The sequence below is a fragment of the Manis pentadactyla genome, chromosome 19, assembly GCF_030020395.1.
Source record: "Manis pentadactyla isolate mManPen7 chromosome 19, mManPen7.hap1, whole genome shotgun sequence".
NCBI lineage: Eukaryota > Metazoa > Chordata > Mammalia > Pholidota > Manidae > Manis > Manis pentadactyla.
The window spans coordinates 16,671,026-16,692,640 of NC_080037.1; the positions used below are offsets into that span (position 1 = coordinate 16,671,026).

The 21,615-nt window shown below is 34.9% G+C and overlaps 1 protein-coding gene across 2 annotated transcripts in view; it reads right to left on the bottom strand.

The window, feature by feature from the left end:
• SPATA17 (spermatogenesis associated 17) overlaps positions 1-21,615 on the bottom strand; it is a 193,434-nt gene that overhangs the window by 149,063 nt on the left and 22,756 nt on the right. For both annotated transcript variants that reach the window (XM_036931603.2, XM_036931593.2), the window contains exons 3-4: positions 20,925-21,006; positions 8,722-8,772 (exon numbers count right to left, since the gene is read on the bottom strand). In XM_036931603.2, the coding sequence (XP_036787498.1) occupies positions 8,722-8,772; positions 20,925-21,006 (133 nt within the window). The remainder of the gene's footprint in view (positions 1-8,721; positions 8,773-20,924; positions 21,007-21,615) is intronic.

The following is a 21,615-nucleotide window of genomic DNA, read 5'->3' on the forward strand; positions in this document are numbered from 1 at the left end:
TATGTTCAATTAAAAATGTTTATAACTTGTGAAAGCTGGATCTATAAGAATAAGCAGGAAAAATGTTTGAATTAAATTATGGTCCATTATTTTTTTCTGTCTTAAAAAGGTATTTTACAACCTCAGATATTAAATGTGAAGATATTGAAGTGTTTCAGTCAACCTCAGTATGAGAATGACTAAAATAATTGCAGATGTGCAAAACAGCTTGTAGGTACAGTTAAATCAGAGACAGTAATTCTAAAAAGTAAAACTAAGAATAACAAGTGTAACATTATAGAATGTGTCTCTCCAAATATTTTTAAATGATCTTATTTTAGAGATTAATTCCTTAAATAAAGAAAAAATATTTTTTAAAAATTATATACACAATTTCAAAATCTCCCTCTAATTTAACCAAAATCATATTACTGGTGACAAAGATGAGGAATGATGCAAACCACTTTCCTAGTAAAAAAGAATAAACAATTGGAATATGTATACATATATAAATCATACATGCAAGTAAATGGGTATCTTCTGGCTTACCTAATTTTATTACAGTGTCATTCTGAGGTAGAGATTATTTTTAGCCTTATTTGATATAACAAGAAATTGATACTTAGGCTAAATAATTGCCTAAAGAGATACATCTGGTTGCATGGCTTCAAATATTTCAGCATACTTTTATTGTATGTAGTCATAATTGTACTAAACAACACTTGTAAACGAAAGTACTGACAGAAAAATCTATCATCGGCAATACAAGAGAGTCAGGAAGCATAGGAAAATACTAGGATATCAAATAGTGTAAAGGAGGGACTACCTATCACATGTAATCATTAAATTCTAAATAAAATAAGATTAAGTGTGCCACAAAACATAAAAGACACACGCTGGAGTACTGAGAGGTAAGGATGGTGATTTATGACCGGATCACACCGGGGCAGTGGGGATGCCCATTGTGAGAAAAAAATGTCTGAAGTTACAAAAAATTGAATTGGCTTAAAAAGCTGTGCCAGTAGAGAACGTACTAAAAGAAACCAGTGGCATGAACTCCTTCCTACTCCAAACCCAACACGTAACTAGTAGCAGCACCGACCGCACCTGCAAACAGTCAGTGCGTCCCCGGGGCTTCCGGTGCCCTGCCTCCCTGGACGCCTACCCAAGGCCAGGCTACAGTGCCTTTGGAAGACAGCTCCTTTATTCACAGTTGGGCATTAAAGCACATAATAAGTGATGGTTAAGATAACAAATTACAACTCATCCATATTAAAGTAAAATCAATCCATCTTAACTGGCTTTATTAAAGGTGAGTAAAAAGAGCAGCAAAGAAATTAGGCGTCTGACTGGGTGAAAATGCTGCCAACTGGTGAAGTGAGAGATCTAAAATTTATTGAGGTCCATGAATGTGCCGAGTATTATGCTAACTGCTTTAATTCTCATGATAACCCTGTGAACAGGGCATGATCTCCATGTTAAAAATGAAGACACTGAGGTTAAGTAACTTGATCAAGTTCACATAACCAGTAAGAGTCAATGGCAGAGTCAGGATTTCAACCCAGCCCTGTCTTACTCTAAAGCCAGGCTTTTCCCACTAAACACCTTACGGATGTAAAGAGGAAGATTGTATGTGTTCCTTAACTTAACAGATACCATTTTCTAATAAAGAGTCAGATTTAACCAACAGCTAAATGATATAGTAAGACACAAAACAGCTGAGATTCTACTATACTTCCTGTTATAGTAACAAAGAACATCTTAAATTTTGTCTGAATTTCCAGTTTATACCCCAGTACTAGTGAAAGAACTTTTAATTTTAAAAACGTACTTTCATGGGGCAAGATGACTTTTGATAACATTTCTTTTTCATTTCAAGGTGAATGGGTTATGACTTCTAAAAAACAAGGCTAGTCTTCATGTCCTTCAAAGTAATTAGCAACTTTCAAAAGTGATTGGTATAAAACAATTATTGTCATTGATCAGCTCTGAATAGATAATTTTAAACAAAGTCATTGTGTGCTCAGCAGATTACAGCTTGTTAACGGGCAAGTTCTAAATGACCTCTTAAGCTAGTCAAATCAATGATGCATATTCCTCATTAAGTAACATCAAAATGTAAGTGGTCTTATAAATAATGTTTATTTTAAGCACTAAAACAAATGGCAAAACCTTGATATATCAAAAGCCATCTGCTCATAGAAAAGATTTTCTCTCCATTGCTTTTACTTTCATTCCTCAAAATTCATAGTAACCTTAAGTTACAAGAAGAGAGAAAAATGTTTCTTAGCTAAAATTAAAATGAAGACGTGGAAAACAAGTTCACTGATAATAACCTACCTACTATTAATGCTCTAAGTGTTTAAGAGAACATACAAACAGAACTATCGTTTGATTTACTAAAATGCTCAACATTCTAGAAGATTATAATGAGCACAAAAAGAGTGGGTTTAATAATTTTCAAAGATAGAGTGCTTAAAAAATAGTAATATCCAAGTTTTCATTCTAGGTGTCACTGCGTTATTATGTCAAAAACATGTATGTGTGAATGTAAATCTTAACTAGGTATTTTTAGCTAGAAGAAGATTCTGAATAGTGATTCCATATAGTTTCTTCTCTTTAATATTCTGTTTCTTCATTCTACCTGACTTCATACTTTCTTTTGCTACAAATGTATGTAATCATTTCACAACGACATGGTTATTTTGCAAATTGGTTGTTTTAAGTGATCTTCAGTCTAGCGATTATCTTGTTATTACAGTTTTTATTTTCCAAAGTAAGGATTTCTATCTGGACTAAAACGTTTTGGGCCACTAATTTGAAGTTACCTCATCTGAAATCACTGCAACAATAAAGGACCAGTTGAGATTCTACAGAATCTATCAGAGGACCATTAAGTACAGCTGACTGTTGAACAACACTGGGGCTAGGGGTGCTGACCCACCAAGAAGTTGAAAATCTCGGTATAACTTTTGACTTCTCGAAACTTAACTACTAAATACCCTACCATATACAAAATGGGTCAATTAACTTCAGATGCAACAAAGAGAAGAAAAGTAGAAAAGAAATGGGGGAATTGTAGAGTCCAACAGAGAAAAAGAGAACAAGCAGGGGGTAAATTAGCTGCTCTACTGGTCCCTGCCAGGTTTAACGCCTGCCTGCAGGTAGATCGTGGGGGGGGGGAGCGGAGCATTTCGAAGGGACAGTTTCTCTGCTTCCTTCCAGTTGCCAGACCCAGGCCTCTGCTCCTCTGCCATTCTCAGATCCCAGGATTTCTCTTTGGTCCAGACAGTGGCCAGTTAGCTGAGTTGGCATGGGTTCAGACCCAGTACAGGCCGCTATGTACAACATATTTCCTTTTGCATTTCTATCTACCATAACACCAGTGGAGTCTGCTGCTTTACATCCAATTACAGGTACTGTATACCTATGGGGAAAAAATCTGTGTATAAGCGGATCCACACAGTTCAAATCCATGTCGTCTTAAGTGTCAAGTGTGTGGGTCCACTTAACAACATATACAAGGTTTCCAGGGTAAAAAGGAATTCTTCCGGAAACAATCAATTGTATCTGTAGTTTTTTGGAACTCAGTAAGCTTCAGATTTACCATTTTCATTCCTCATAGATCTCTGAAACTGAAAGGAAAAAGTTTAATAGGATTTTTTTTTAAAGAGAGATCTCTAAGGTACTACATATTAGCACTTACTGATACTCGCATCCCTATGATACTGTGCCAGTTATCCCAGGACAGGCAAGCAGAAGAGGACTCAAAATGTGTGAGATGACCCCGTGGAGACTTTTCCAAGCATTACAAGAAAGAAGTAAGTCACAGAAAGTTTACCTTTGTTAACTTTCCAACTCTGTGCCAAATCACATATCCTCATTGGGTTCAGTTTATTGAAGACCAGTATATTGTCAGAGTGAATATATAAAGAGAAGGATTACCAGTTGAAAATAGCGGTCCTGGTTAACAATTTTGTGTGGCTCTTAAAGTTTTTAACAAAGTTAGTCCCCCCTTTTTTTCCCATTACTGTTTCAGGGTCCAAAACAGGCATAGTGGAGGTGCAAATACAACCAAATATGACTTGGATCATAAAAATATGTGTGATCTGCACCTTTGGGTACAAACAGGAAAGAAATGACAGATTCTTTTTCATTGTTTGCCACATCCTATACAAAAACTCGTTTAAAGTTGTAGCAAAAAGGGTGTTTCATCTAGGGTTATGACAGATGACAAACCCTGATGCTGGCAATAGCCCTGTGTGACGGCTGCGGCTTCAGTATTCTCTTACAAGGTGGAGCCTTTCATCCTAAGCCTTCCAATTCTGCCTGAAGGGAACCTTCTGATGCTGACTTGGGAGGCTTTGACTTAGTCTTCTACTAATTACCACTAAATTTAGAATTCCCTAGGTGAAATGTACTACCAGTAAGGATGCTCTTGAATTGCTAGGGACATGAGGGTCAGTTTTTTTTACACTTCAAGTAATTTTCTCTTCACCAAGCCCAGTGTTTGGCAGGCCTCAGGTGACACCCAAGTGCTTAAGCAGACACTCAATAGCGTCAGAAATGCAGGGGCAGTGCTATGCCAGGCTATAAAAAGATACACAATTGTACATGTAGATAGGACGGGGAGAGAAATGAGTTGAACAAGAGAATCAGCTTCTGACATTTTTTAAAGATATTAAAAGCTGTTCAAAGAAAGAGAACTGAGAAAAAAGTTGGGGGCCAAATTTAAATGAGATCCATAATGGGGTAGCCAAGAAGCTGGAGGAAAAGCAGAACTTAATCTGGAGTAAAGTCAAATTAAAGACCAAAAAAGCAATAAAGTGTCACACAGAGAAACAGGAGGAATAGGGCCCTAGGAGCTAAGATAAAAATTTACTGAGCAATTTATTGCTGTATTAATTGACTGTTCATTGGCCCAGCAGCAAATCAGTAACAGGGGTTTTATATAGGTAAACTGTGGGTTCTGACAGCAGCTTATATCATAGCAAACCTCCTTCAAACCTGGACATGTTATGATACTTCGGCAAGGCCCCAAAGTTCAAGAGATCTTTAATTCACATGCAAATAGCACTAACCAACTATTTCCTCACCATGTCCAGTTTTCCATTACACACAGCCTATGCAAAAAAGCTTTAAAGATCCCCAAGCAAAGCCTTAAATAATTCCCAACAAGGGCACTGAGGGATTTAGACAAAAAAGCATTTAATACAAATGACTTTTTTACTCCTTGTTTAGAAAAGAATGAGTCAACAGTCACTGATTTATTCAGGGCCATTTATTTAACCACCTACTATAAGCCAGGAACTGTAGATACAGATACTAAGAATATAGGATCCAGGCCCCAAGGGACTTACGTGTGTGTGTGTGTGTGTGTGTGTGTGGTGGGGGAGAGGCGGTAGTGGGGGAAGTGGATACAGGCATGTAAATTAGTAAGGAAATAAAATGTTACAGGTTCTATAACAGAAGTATGTTGATAGTAAAATAGGAAAATAAAAAGAGAGAGTGATTAATTCTACATGGGTAGGGGGATCATAAAGTCTTTAGAGAAAGGTGACCCTTTAAAAAATAAATACACTAAATCAGGTTTATGTATCTATTACATAAAAACAATTATATACATAAAGTTTATTCTTAATTGTAAAAAGTTACATCTATTTAGGATGGATGGGCTAAAAATGAATTTTAAAAAATCTTCTCTTATCAATAATGGTCCACTAGCCTCTTTGGCAATTGAATATAATTTATTTGCCATGCTGGGAGTCAATAGTCAAATACATAATTTGCCATTGGTTCAGTATAAGAGGCAAATTAAGACAAATGTTTCTTTTTCTTCCTTTTCTATTGTATGTGAAGGTCCTATTCATGATTTGGGGGAATATATCTGTCTGAATATTATTGAACATAAAGATTTTTGGTAGTCATCTATTACTCTTAGAAATTCCTCCTCCTGGACAGTCATAGCCACTCACAATTAAGAAATATAAAGGGCAGTTATTTTGAACAACGTTACTTGGTAGCTTATGAACTGAAAAGGCAGAATGCAGATTTTAGAAGTAAAATTTTAACTGATATGCAATTAAGGTTGTAATCTTCAGATGTGTACAACATGAAGGTATGTGGACTACACATTGGTCTTTTCAGCCACTCACACCTACAGAGAGCAAAATTCTCAAAGCACCTTCTTGCAAAAATCCACTTTACAAATACAGTTTTCCAAGTCCTCTTACACATGAATTTAATTCTGGTCACTGTGATCAACCAATGCTAAAAATTCACTTTGGCTAAGGAATCAGTTTGGCCTTTATGCAAGTGAGTCTCATTCCCAACGCCGCCTCACCTTAGGAACAAGAAGTACCTGGTCTGTTACCAAGTTAGCTCACCCAGCCTCTGAAGGAAGTCTTTGAACATCTTTGTCAAAGAAATGTTTCTAATATGAATTTCCCACTGTGGCATTTATATACTCCACATAGCCTCACAAAAATTCCTGAGTATCTTTAATGGATCACTCCAACCTCTGGGTAATACTCAAGTCTTCCTTCCCCTCACCTCTACTCTTCTCTCCTGGAATGTGTCAAATAAAAAAAATAAATTTGGACATAGAAAGAAGAGACCTTATTTGAAAGAAGTATTGAAAGGGTGCCAGGGTGAGTGACTGCTGCAATAAATGGAGGTGGCCTATTGCAATAGGGAGAATGCTTTGACTGTAAGAATTAAAAGCACGTCAAGGATTAGGCAAGGAGGTTTTCTTTATAGGAAGATGTAAACAAGGCTAGAAAGAACCTGATGTGGGTAAGTGGGATGAAAGGGTGGCATAATCAAGGTAGATCACAGCAAGTTGTATCCTAAAGCCAGCCTATACCTGGTAGGAGGTATTAAGGGGACATTATATACTTCTGAATGAAGTCTCCCTGGGTGACCTGGGAGAAGGAGAGAAGCTTAACCTCAGTTTGGTTAATAAATATGTTTTTCCAAATAATCAGTGGGGACAAGCAGTTTAGATAATCATTTGGGAGGTGAAGAGGGGGAATCTGGAGGGGTTGTGTCTGGGCTTGTCATAGGTAAACAAGGGGTGCAGCCCTGTATCTAAATCATGTAGGGAAGGGTGGTTCATTTGCAGTAAGCTGTTTTGGGAACACAAAAGGATGTTTTTGTTTTTTTTTAAACTTTGCTGTGTTTCAGGTTTACAAAACTTGGGCAAAGTTCAATACTGTCTGTTATGAATCAAAGACAAGTTGCCATTGGGCGATGCTGTTAGAGAATGCAGCTTTTAGTGTAATGTTAGGATAAGTCAAAAACTGCCTTCCAGGTGGGATGACTTGGTGTGACTTCCTTAAATATGCCTAGTGTGTGTAAAAGGAACCTTAATCATGCCGGCCACATCAGAATTCAATATGAAGAGCTGGGGCTAAACAATAGACAAGGGAACACATGTTTTCTAAGCCTGTCTTCTGTGCCTCCATCTCTTCTGGTGACCTATGGGGACATCTAAGTCTGGTCACCAGTTGCTTTAGGTTCTCAGTCGTCTACTGTTTTTTACTTTGCAGATACATTTGGTAAGAGGTAAGCAGGGAAAGAAAGAACCTAATAGTGTTTTAGGCTCAGAGGTTAAGTCTTTAGCAAGGCTGTACAGAGAGAATCAAAGTCTCCTAAATTCTCAGACTCAAGTATTCCCATTAAAAGAGAAAAATCCAACTGTTTTCTTATATTAGTAAAAAAGGTAAATAGCCCATTGCAGCTGGAGGCTATGTCTCTGGCTCAGGAAAAGAAACAAAACGTCTGCTTTGTTTGGTTTGTTTTTGTAAACTAGAGGAGAACAGAGAAGTGGACAGATAAGGTAGATACTGGAGACTACAAATCCCCTGATACAGTCCCTTGGGCTAGGTGCCCAGCACACTCATACCTATAGCAGAAAGCACTTTTCCCAAAAGAGTCTAAATAACCAAACTAATGTTAATTTACCTGTCATAATTCAACACAGAAATTTCAGAAGGTATTTTATTACCTGGCTTCACCCAAAATAAAATCCATTATTAGCAGAAGTAAGACCTAATAGATTAATGAAAAAGAATATAGTAAAGGAACATAGGTTTTAAAGAGGTAAATGAAATTCACTTAAGTAATTTCTCCATAATAACTTCACAATTAAGCTATTATTGTATTGTCTGAGACACACACAAAAAATACTTTTGTTGTGCGCATTCCCAAAATCTGTGCAGAAACCAAGTAAGCTTTAGAATCACTAATTTCAGCTATACCACACAAACTAATACACAAGATAATACACACAAATGAACATAGAAATGATAGAAATAAAACCTTGAAGCCAGAAACTGACTTTATTACTGTTAAATCATATGAATAATTTCTAATTGATTTGTATTGGGCAGGAATCATATATTCCAAAACCATGTTCCTCTATTTATCACAATATTCTGTATGACATATGGAAACTCATACATTGCTTCATTAATATTTACGGTCTTTCCCTACTTATGGCTCAGAGATATTTAACATTCTAAAACATAAGCATTAATAATTACATGTTTTATATTTTATTCTAATTTTTAATACTGCCAAAATTATATAGTAGAACCAACTTTTTAATGTGTACTCTTTTCTTTTTTTACCATTAGTGTATCAGCCAAATCTGCATTATTCTGGTTTGCTCATTTTATTAAAAGTGAATTCAAGGCACAATTGACTTTTCATTTGTTTAACAAGTGAAGAAATATTTACCTTGACAGCCATTGCATTGTAGAGATTCATCTTCATAGTATAATATGCTATCTGTGAATCAAGAAAAAAAGATGGCATATATTTCAGTTACACAAAGACAGTGCAGCCTATTTTTACATATAAAAGATAAGAATCTTTATACATAATACATAATAAGAGTTTCAGGCTTAGAAAAATGAAATCAAGCTTTGTATTGAAGAGATAGGCTTCCTAATACATAATGCAGGCTTAACCAGAAAAATCTATGGTAGTCAAACTAGGAGCTAATGGAGATATATGATCATAAAATGCTCTCCGCTGAGTTTGATAATCAATGGTGCTCTACTGAGAATAGAATAACAAAGCAGAAATATTCACAAGTGCTGGTGACACGTAGTATTGTATGATTTATTCACTGGGGTTCTTTTAGCCAAAACTCACAGAAACATAAAAGGAATTCATATTTCAAGACGTCTAGTTTAATGAAAAATTCAAAGAAATGCTGTCTTCAGTCGAAATCGTTCAAGGGTATGGATGCAGTGATGGAGCAAAATTGTGCCTTCCAACCATCTGTACAAAATGTTATGTACTTAGCTGCCTCCTGAGTAATCCTTTGGAATTTTGTTTCATTTAATATTCATTTTAACACCATAAAATCATAAATACAATGATATCATGTTACAGAAAATCCCCCGATATAGTGAAGACCTCCTACAGTCTGTTTCTTTCTAGTAGAGACATATTTGCCTATTAGTATACACATCTCTGTTACAGTAAATTGTCATTTAGCAACATAACTTATTTTAGTGAAACTACATCTATTCTATCTTTTAATTAAAAATATAAAATTAACATAATTCACGACAGTACAATAATAAACAGTAAAAGCAAATAAATACATATTTTTTTCAACACAAAATACAACTTTATTTTTATTCAATCAAAATTCATTTGACTAATACAACTTGAGGTTAGGGAATAGCTGTTCTATTTCATTCAAAACTCAGAAAAAAGTGCCTTAACCTCTTATATTGGGGGTTTCTTCCCCACAACAAATAGGAATTTATATAAAAGAGTTTCACTGTAATTAGTATTGTTTCAATTGCCTGGTCTGATCCAAAGCAAATTGTCTGTGGAGAGCAGCAGGGCTGGATTATTTATCAACAGTCTGAGCAATTAAGAAACAGTTGGCTGCAATATGTTATTTACAAATGAACACAGGCATGTTACTTCATTTTAAATTCTCTTTCTTCCTTATAGCAAGCAAAGCATAATTCTTAGTATCAAAAGGTGAATTTAAAATTTTGACTTCAATATATTTCTTCAAGTCGTATTGAGGCTTGAAGAAGATATAACCACTAGATATTTCTATACAGAAGAACCATATTAGAAATTACATATTTGAAAAATATTGGGTTCAGAAAAAGATGCTTCTTTATCATATCACAGTTCAGTTAGCAGCAATGAGTGTTTATAAGCTTTCAAGCCATAGAACAGAGTTCAATCCCTGGTGCTGCTTTTAGCAACTGTGTGGTTTAAGCTAGTCTCCCAGTCTTGATTTCCATCCTTACACAATGGGATATTGTATACGTCATACAGTTGTTGTGAAGATGAAAGTAAGATAAAGTATTTAAGGTGCTTGGGACCTGACTGACGGTTTTTATGAAAGGGATCATCACTAGTGCTGTTACACATTTTATGGCTGAAAGTACATAATTTAACTATGAGTAAAATTTTAATATGTATAAAATAATTTATAATGTGTATGAGGTTAAATTTTATTCTTAGCTTTAAAGCCAAAGAATTCTGAATTTTATAGTTAAGAGGTGGAAAAGCACTTTGATTTCAGCATATCAGTCTCATGTGAACCACTAATTGATGTTTCATTTATTCTCAGTTCTTTAGCCCAGATGGTTTTGAAAGTATCCTCTAAAAAAAAATGAGAAAAGTATTACATGATTCCACTTATATAGAGTATCTGGAATAGGGTCAGACAGTAGAATAGTGGTTACTGGGGGGGAGTTATTTAATGGAAAAGGGAGTTTTCACTTAGTGGGTACAGAGTTACCATTTGAGATGATGGAGTATTTTTGAAGATGAAGAGTAGCATCTTCAAGTTGAATACATACATAACATGAATGCACTTAATGTCACTGAATAGTACAGTTAAAAATGGTTAAAATGGTACATTTTATGCTATGCATATTTTACCACAATTTTAAAAAACACCAAACAAAATCATTTGTGAATGTGAATTGTGCATTTCCATAAGCCGTCTATGAGACACATTTAGACACTTCAAAATTTGTGAAATTTCATCTGCATCTTTATATTTCCATTCTGAGCAATGTTGATTATTTTTTATATTAATATTTGTCCTTTTGGTTAAATGAAGAGTTAAAAAATTACTCATACAAAAGCCCTTAATATTTCTTAATATTATTTTCTAGAATACTGTCCTAAAATTTTGTTTTACCATTCCAAGGAGTTGGATAAGCAAAGTACATCCTACTTACTAAATATTCATAAAACATCCAAGAATCACAAGCTATTGTAATTTCTTAGCAAATAAATTTTTAAAATTTTTCTTTACTATTTATTAATTTCCTTTTTAATCACTAAGATACCATGTTTACTTTAAAAGGGAAAACTAAAGGTTTGGGATGAGAATCAAGCATAAAATGTCTTTGATTCATAGTAATGGAAATACGATGCACAGTTACAGAAGTTCCCAAATGATTGCTGAATAAACAAAGAAAGGGGAAGGGGGTGGGGGGAAAAGAAAAGACACATAGGGGGAGAAACACAATTGATATTTTATATTTACAGCAGACAGAGAAGGAGAAATTCCTGGGATGAAAAACAGCATCTGAACACTAAACCAGCCATTTGTTAGCTGTGTGGCCTTTGCCATGTCACCTAGCTCAATTTTTTAAGGCTTTTTTTCTTTTTTTTTCCCTGGAGGATGATGTATTGCTTTTAAAAACATAAATTATTTTCTAAGTGGTTAATACCCATGTGGACAGGGATGCTGTCAGTGGGATTGGACCATGGTTACTGATGGGACTGTGTTTCATATTTGAGTCTCTTTCTTTTTTTCTTTCCAACAGGTGAATTACAATGCAGGGTGGAGAATAAATGAGAACCACATAGAGAGGCCAAGTGACAATCAAAGGTCACCACAATCAGGTCCTGATTTTTTTTTCAACTATCTCTTAGCACTCCATTACTTTCAACCTCAATCTGATCAAATTATTATTTTTTTCTTCTTCCATGCCCATATTACTCCCCTTACCTGCAATATCTTACTGTTCTTATCTATGGGTCCAAAGGCCATCTTTCCTGGTTTTTTTGAAAGCATTTATAGGAGAAACTATCTTTTCTCCCCTACTCCAAGTACCAGCAACTGTAAGAAAATGGCATTCTCCTAGTTCCAATGGATACTTTCAAACCATTTCAAACCAGTAGGAAGTATTCCTTTAAAAACAACAAAAACCCAAATAACAACAACAAAAAGACAACTTTACTTTTTAATCTCCAACTGTTCACATTTATCACTCTCTGCCCCCTTTTGGTGTTGCCATCCCACCTCAGGTCTCCAGATTACACTCTCCTCTTTCCCTCTTCCTTGCGTCTCCCTGACCTACTCTTACCACAAGCTCTAAAGACTTTGACACCAAACCAAAAGTCTTGCTCTTCATCACAACTCCTGCCATTATCTTGAGACTTTTCAAATTCACATAGAGAACACAGTCAATTACCTAATGGCACAACTGCCTGCCTTTCTCGGTCTCAGTGACCTCTACTTTAGTTTAGCCTTGCTTGCCCACCTTGTGAACTAGAAATATTCCCCCTCTTAAGCCTTAAACTCAGAGTGCAAATTCCTCTCCTTAAATCCCAGGTTGCTTAATTTCTGTTACGGGTTCTTCCAACTAATTTACTTTAGACAGATCTAGTACAAATATTTCTCTTTCTTCAGTTTAAGGTCCTTCGTCACATATTTTTATATGCCATGGCTAAATGGTATTTTGCTCCACGAACATATCAGAGATTATTTAATCTTTCCTCTAATTTGAGCATTTAGTTTGGAAACCAAGAAAAGATGAGTTTCAAGGAGGAAATGTTCAATCATTTTCAAAAGTAGAACATTTAAAGTAATACTTATTTGTAAGAATTTTGAGTAATGCATCTATATAAACTTGACCAGATCAACTGGCTTTATTTGCTAGATTGGGCAATACAGAGGAAATATTTGCATCAAAGTGATGACAAAGGAACCCTGAGAAGCCAGGCACATATGGATAATAGATATGAGGAGCCTGATACTTTGTTATTTTCCACATCAGGGCCATTCTTATTTCATAATTTTGAATATAATCATTAAGATGATTTATTATCAAATAATCATGAGTATTTTGTGCATACGCTTTACCTTGTTTGCTGGCATCTGACACCAGTCTAGTCATTATCAACAGCTGATTTTTAAAACAATCTTTCTCTTTCCACAAAAATATTAGAGGCCAATTACATTATTTCTTGCAGTTACTACTGCTATAATATCCAAAAGCCAGTGAACAAAATCTAAATTCATTTCATAATTACAATGAAGATATGTTAATAAAGTTTTAAATTAATATTAACAAGTCAGAGTCTTAAGTTATTCAGCCTTTGGTATTTAAAATCCAAGACTCTGAAGGGAAAAAATGTATTATGTTTCAGTTTTTTCCTCTGACCCTAGAAGGTGATAAATGTTGGCTTATTAACTTATAGCTGACTTAGAAGTCCTATAAAGAAATTGATAAAAAGAGTCAGGCATTTTCTCATCTGTAGAAGAAACACTTATTCATCTAACAAAGAGAAATAAAAATGTCTATAGAAGCAATCTTGTCAATCTCAGTTTTAAAAATAGTGACTGGTATTTTATATATTTTTACTATCATTAAAAAAGAACTACTGATATTTATCATGACAAAATATAATGGATTGTTTTAGTGCATGGCATCTTTCTTTCCCATTAAAGTCAATAAAATTTCTTTCCATTATCTCTTTCAAATACTAATTAAATATGAAAATTTTCTAAGAAGTAGTAAAACAGTAAGCCATATATAAATATTGTAAGTCTTGATTTTCATCAATACAGTAAATTATTTTAATAATTTGAAGAATAATCTATTTTTAATTATAACTCTCTTTATAAATTACTTGCTTCTACCATAGGCTAGCAATACACTTTTTAAAAAGCTCTAACTAAATTCTATTAACGTAGTTGTCATACATACGCTAGTCCCTGAATGATCTCAATCTAAGAGCATAACACTGAGCTGTTTAGGACTACTCTTGCACATATTTATTTCATGATAATGCATATAGAATTGATCATGTATGTTAGGGTAGCATTTATACGCACTGCTTTTAGGGTGTGGTGATAATAATAGTATATTTTATATTAAACATAATGTCAAAAGTATAATGGTAAAAATACAAAAAAGAAAAAATGTAAAAAAGTAAAAAAATGTATTCAGTTGTCCTCTATAAGTTCTATTGATGAATTCACTCAGGTAACAGAGTGCTAATGCTGGAAAAGAGACAGATTAAGGAATATTTTCTGGTAGTGTCACCTATAGGAATGACTATTTTCATTTCACCAGTTATGAAATAAAGCAGGCAGTGGTGAGGGGAAGCTACATAGAAGATTATATAGTTGAAAACAAGGTCCCAAAATAGTAGGACCATTTGAGTATCTAATGGGAAAAGTAGGTTGCATTAAAATGATAGGAAGAGTTCAGCAGGTAAGAAACGCATGTGCATGGAGCACACATGCCGGGTGAGTATAAATTTGTTGTTAATAAAATATACGATAATCAGAGCACATCCTCATTCACAGGAAAGTATTTTCAATCCGTGGCCCTGGCGCCCTTAGACGGACCAATTTGGGTCATGTTGTGAATACAGCAGCATGAAAGTCATCACGACGGCCTAAACAGGAGGTTGAGATGAAAAGCAGACAAAAGCAGTAGTCATCAGGAAACAAGATCTGAGCCAAACCACAGAAGAACTGGGATGGCTGTAGGATCGTGGGTCGCCAAGGGCGCCGTAGTGAAGAATGCATGCCCCGTGAGAACCTGGTGAGCTGCTTGGTGTCACTGTGAGGATTATTTAAAAGCTGGAGAGAAACACTGTGTGATAGTGGAATTTTGAGGAGGGCTGTCTAAAAATACAGAACGTATCTGAAGAGATCCTAGGACTTCTGTCTTTTTATAGTTCACTTTCTGTTTGACCTTTGTCACATTTGAGACTCTTGCCAACACCGAGTTTTCAAACAGTTTTCTCCTCCGGTTCCTGTGATCCTGTGTCTCTGCTTCTCTGTTTGCTATCTGTCTGTAATTCCCTCTCCTCTGACTGAATCCTTCCTAGTGCATTCCACTAACTTCAGTTGTTGGTCCTCTGCCCTACTCTTCAGATCCTTTTTCCATCAGGTAGAAAATCCTGTCATCTTATAATGATGGCTCAAAAACCTTCATCTCCAGCTCTGACTCTTAATCTAGGCTCGCATTCAATAGTTCACTTTAATGAGCGTTTGTTGAGGGTTAATGATGATGTGCCAGACACTCTGCTGAAAGACAGTAAAATCATCTTACAAGATGTCACCACATGGAAGTGTCCTAACATCATGACAAACTCAGAAAGCTCGAAACATCTTTCTGTAAGCTTCACTGAGAACCCTACCCAGAATGTTTCTCCTCAACATCCAATAACATTATAACCACTTCATCAGCTTTGCTGAGATCAAAATGTTAGTAGTTTACAAAACAAAAGTTAATTTCTCATTCACATTACATGTGGGCTGAACTTCCCTGTAGCTGTGCTCCAGATGTCTCTCCATCTTCCCCCCAAGGCTGACGGAGCAGCCCAAGATTGAAGTGCACCATTCTTGTGGCAGAAGGGGAGGGAGAGAAAAAGCCTCTTAAAGCTTCACCTCGGCTGTGGCATTAGTCTCATTGGCTCGCCTGGCCTAGCCCAAAACCAATGGGATAGGGATGAGTCATTCTTGTATGAGGAAGGAGGTAGTGAATAATTTGGGCAATACTGATACTAACCACCAGCTACACTGGCCAGAGCAAAAGTCTTCCAACTTATATCCCTGTGAATCATGCATTTATCCAGTTAACAAAAATTTCTGCAGGCTTTATATATGACTGTGATGCTTCTGAGATACAATAAATAGTCACTGCCATGTAAGAGATCCCAGGCAACTGAGAGATGTAAATACATGTCACCATGATACAAATGCCTACAGGAACAAAGCATTAGGAAGGAACACCTAATATTTGTAGTCTCCCACCTTTCTACACTCAGCTTCAGGAGATCAGAGGAGGCAAGTCTTTACGTAAAGTTGCGAACAAAAAGTAGGGATTCAGACCAGCGGGAGGCAAGTTAAAGTGAAGAAGGGCATACCACACAGAATAAACAGCATTTGCAAAAAATCTGTGGGACACTGAATATTTTGACAATGGCAAATAGTTTTCCATTTCCAATGTATATTTATACAGGTGTAGTAGGGAGAGAGGTTGGATAAGAAACAATTGTGAGACTATGGAAAACCTGGTAAGTGTGTTGAAGAGTGTGATCTTCAAGCTGTCTGCTCTGGAAAGGAGTGAAGTAAAGTGATGAAGTTTAGATTGGAATGAAGAGACTTTGAGGGAAATGGAAAGTATTTGATGACTGATCAGAGACAGATAGAGAGAAGGAGGTGGTGGGGAGTCTAGCTGACGGGATTTCTGGCTGAATGGTTGTACCCTTCACCTGAATAAAGGAGTATATAAAGAGGAGCAGATTTGGAGGACCCGACGGACATCAAGAAAAGACTGTAGGAAGCAGCTAGCATATGGATCTATATGGATCAGGATTAGGTATGTCACTCAATCTCACGCAGACTGTGTCTCCAACTATAAAATGAAGACAATACCTACACTTTATACTTGACAGACTTTTGCTGGAAAATATTGAACAATGAATGCAGAAAATGTTTTTATTCCTTTACAAATGTAGGAAATGACTTCATGAAAGTCACATTCCACTCCCTACCAACCTTCTGCTACTTTCCGAACTCTAGAGCCGTCTAGACCAACATCTTTGTTGTTCCCTTTCCTCCACGCTCACTCCCAAGTTTAAAACTGTATTCGTGCAATTCCTAATTAAAATGTCCACGGTCTACAATCTACTGATCCCCTGAGGGTCAGCTCAAGTCTCATTTCTTTGACCTTTGGAGATAATATTAATCCCAGCTGAGCCCTTATTTTCTGTCCCTGTGTTTGGTGGGGGGAGTCCCCTTTAAACTGACTTTCCTTTTAATTAATTTATTTAATAGATAATACACTTGCATTATTTAAAAGTCAAAAGCTACAAAAGAAGTTTGTAACAAAAAATTTCTTTTCTATGTTTATTCCTAAAGTACTCAGCTCTACTCCCCACAGGTAATTAGTATCATCAGTTTTTGTGATCTTTCCCCAGATAAGCAAATTAAATCAGTGGCTTTCAAATCATACTCTGGTGGCTCAGGTGGCAATAGAGGACCCAGGGAAAGAGCCCAAGCTGTTGGTCAAAAAAGTTACACAGAATAAATTTGGGAAATGATGGTTTAGTCATAGTTAATATAAGAGTATGTGTGTGACAATATGTACCGAAGTGTGAAACAGGACGATTAATATAGATTCAAGCAATGTTTTTAATTCACGTCCCATTCTCCAACCCAGGAAAGTAACAGTTCCTTTCATGCATTCTTTCATGCATTCTTGCTGCAGATGGTTTATGAGCGATTGTCCATCCCTAGCTTTGCTTTCCAAAACCTGAGCTCTGAGAGATTATGCCAGCATTGAGTCTAAAATTCTTCATCTATAAAATGGTAATAACATTCATAGGGCTGATATAAAACTTTAGTTGGTATATACATTAAGTTGGTAAAATGCTTAGTATACTATTTCACTCATTCTAGTTAATCAGTAAATGGCAGCCATTTTGATCTCATTCAACAATTATTGAATTATGTTACTTAGTGAGATTATGTTAGACACTGTATACACAATGGTAAAAATAGATACATAAATAAGACAGACCTGTCCTAAAATAGCTTACAGCTGAATAGGTTTTTTAAACACCATCAAGAACCAACCAAGGAAAATCTCTACCTTTTTATCTCAAGAGCCCAAAGATAATTAGGTCCAAATCTAAAGAATAGCTTGGTGATAATGGTTTTTGATCAAACCCAGTTGAGATATTAAAATAACAAAACAAATTTTCCTGGGGGGCTCATTACTTGAACTTTTAGTATTTTTTTCAGCAACCTCAGGATCATCAGAATAAATATAGATTCCCAAGTTGAATACTTTGACAACTAACTGAAATGTATATATTCTTGTATGTTTGATTTAAAAAAGGTCTCAGTCATTCATAACTATTGGGCTGGTGGCTTGAGAATAGAAATTACAGCAACGAAAGTCAAGTCAATAACTTTCATGGAATGTCATATGCATACATATTCTACTCTTGTCTGTTGACATAGATCCCCAACCAATAATGAATAATAGGGCTAAAGATGGTTATTACTCCATAGAAAATACTTCAGTTCTTTGGTCATCCTGTTTATGCAATCTGATTCTATTAAAAATTGTATTGGAGAGCCCCTATTGGCCAAATCTGGAACAACCTGGGCACCAAACCAATCAGTGACAGCAATTTATTACAACCCACAGAATAAAATTGGAATTCCTTAGTTCATACTGACATAAATACTAAAAAAATAAATTGGAAAAAAGGAAAAGCTCTTTTTTAATACTAAAACACTATGAAGTACATGAAGAAGAAATGACAGAGTTAGAAAATCCCTGTTTGACAAGTACAATAATAATTGTTTCTGGTGTCATGTTAAACCTAATAAGAAAGAGTTTGATGAGGAAGAAGATATATATACACTATCTTGAAATATCCTTCATAATATAAAAATAGTAAGTTTACAGTATGAGATATCATTCTAAACTATCAAAGTTAGCATCAACTATCATGGGACAGCATGTGGCTCCTAATATGATTAATTGAAATGTATTTTCTGATAAAATGCATAATCTCAATCTAACAATGAAGAAAAATAACCAAACAAAAATTGAGGAATAACCTGAAAATATACTTTTCAAAAACTTGAGGCCATGAAAAGGAAATGTACTAAGTACATTAAAAGTGACTAAAAAGATATCACAACTAAGTATAATGTAAAAAGTCCTAATTTGTACCCTGGAAAAGGTATTTTTGTTATAAATGACATTATTGGGACAATCAGTGAAATATAAATAGACACTCTAGATTATAGTACAGATGTCAATTTCTTGATTTAATCATTATTTAATACAGTTATATAGAAAATATTCCCTGAGAACTTTAGAATAAGGGGCTATTACTTCTGCAACATTCACTCACATGGTTCAGAATAACAATGTGTATGTACAGGAGAAAAAAGACCACCCAAAAATGTATATATAGAGACAGAAAAGGGAAAATGATAAAGCAAACTTCTTCACTTGCATGAGAAAATCCAAGTGAAGAAGATATAGGAATTCTTAGTATTAATTTGCAACTTTTCTGTATATCTGAAATTATTTCAAAATTTAAAATTTAATTTTTAAGTGTTCTAAAACGTGGATGATGCAAAAGATTTCAGACAAGGAAACCCATGCTAACAATTGAGATTAATAAGAAGCACTTTACTTTCGCTGCAGACATGAAAGCAGTTGAATTAATAAACTTTTCATTGGTTTTGGTGGGTTTTTAAAATCTTAAGTGGCACATGTTAGTTAAGTGGGAACATATAATATTAAAATAGGAACTTAACTCAAGGGAACCATGTTAATTAAAGAAGTTATCACTGAAATAGGTCCACTGGTAGGGACATAAATGACTTTTTCTAGGTTTAGCTCCATAAACGTGTTAAGTAACATTTTCACCAGTGACTGAAACAATCAACAGAGCAAATATTTGGGGACAAGTGATGTAGTTTTGAGGAAAAGTCATAGTAAAGAAGGTGATCTTGTTAAAGCAAGGTTACCTTTGAATAATAAAAATGTGTATAGGATATCAGAGCTGCTTTATAAGAATCTTACAGTGATTTTAAACCTTGTTATGAAAGAGCTCCATCACTGGTAGAATGTTTGTGCCAGCATTATTGCTTGCATACATTATTGCTTAGCTTATTTCATTAAATACAAAATATTAGGCTCTTCCTCCAAATAGTCCCTGTATCTTCTTAACATGTTTTAAATTTTTCTTGCTAAAGCTGAACCGTTATCATTTATTTACTTTTTTCTTTTCTCTCTCTGTATCTTTTAATCTCAGATACAACAAATCAAGAATAAATGAAGATCAGATTTAAACAATTATAGTGGAAAATAGTAACAAATCAGAAAATTAATGAAGTAGGCCACTGATTATAAACCTTCTCATTTTATATCAAGAAAATTATTTCTTTCTTAACTTCCCAAAACTCTTAACTGAAGTATAAGTTGGCATACTTTCATATACTTCTGCAAGTTTATCAGTGGATATAGTGGGGGTGAGGATTTAATAAAATGGGTAACTGTTGAACCACTGTGTTGTACATGTGAAACTAATATAAGATTGTATATCAATGATACTTCATAAAAAAATGTTTATCAGTGGATAATGGTATGCTGCATATCTTAAGGGAAATCTTTAAAATATCCCAACAGACAATAAAGGAGGATGATAAATAGCATAGAGAGAAATTGCTCTATTTCTATATTTTGTAAAATTAATTTTTGGCATTTCAATTCAACTAATGTTTATTGAATATACTACAAACTGGGGATTAGTCTAAACTTTTGATGGTCCAAAAATGAACAAGCAATAGTAACTACTCTGAAAGAGCTCATCATCTAGAAAGCAGAGACAACCATCAACAAAAAATACATATAGTGCATACACTGTGAAAAGTTCTTTAGCAAAAATAAAGTACAAAGAAATGAGTCATCAATTCTCCATGGAAAAATCAGGAAAGGCTTCTGAGAAGAGGTGTCATTCTAAAAAATTAAATTAATTTTGTTCTCATATAAATATTTATTATCGACAACTTCTAACCTTCATGTAAATGTCACTGAAATGAGTAAGTTATGGCATATACTTTAATTCAAACTGCTAACATATACAAATTTTATATTTACCTCCACAATCAGTTGATACTGTTGTCTGCCTAAGTAACTTCTCCACCACTTTTGAATAATTGTTGCCATTTTCTGTAAATGCCTGCATGAAAAATATGCTTATTAGCATGTTTTCACTGAAACAAGGATATCTCAAAATTTTGCTTACAATATACCTTTCTACAACTCGAGAAATCAAATTCCAAGTCAAGTTTATATGTATTTTTTAATTAAAGAGTGGAAAGTTCATTCTGCAACAGAATTAATCATTCCTAAAGGTAGAAAAAAAGGCAAAGATAACTATTCAGCATTTTGGGGGGGTTATGATTAAACAGTCTCTTAATATCAATTACTCATCATATTTATTCTCTGAAATAATGTTAAGACTATAAACAAGTCTTAGTGACATGCTGAGAAATAAACCAGGTGCTGTTGATGTGAGTCAGTATAAGTACATAGAAGTAATTCTTGAAGTCAAGAAAAACTTTCCCTTTCATTCTTATGTTACTCAAGCTATCCAAGCTAATGTTATATCAATCTGCTGAATTAAGAAAAATACTGTCTTTGCTGCCACATTCCTAGTTTGTATAGTAGCCAATAGAGAATCCTCATCTTTATACTTTAATTTACAGGTCTGGCTCTTAACTAGCTAATCTAAAGAATTAAACAGTATAACACCCAGAACGCCATCTGAGTTATTGGGGGCTAGGCA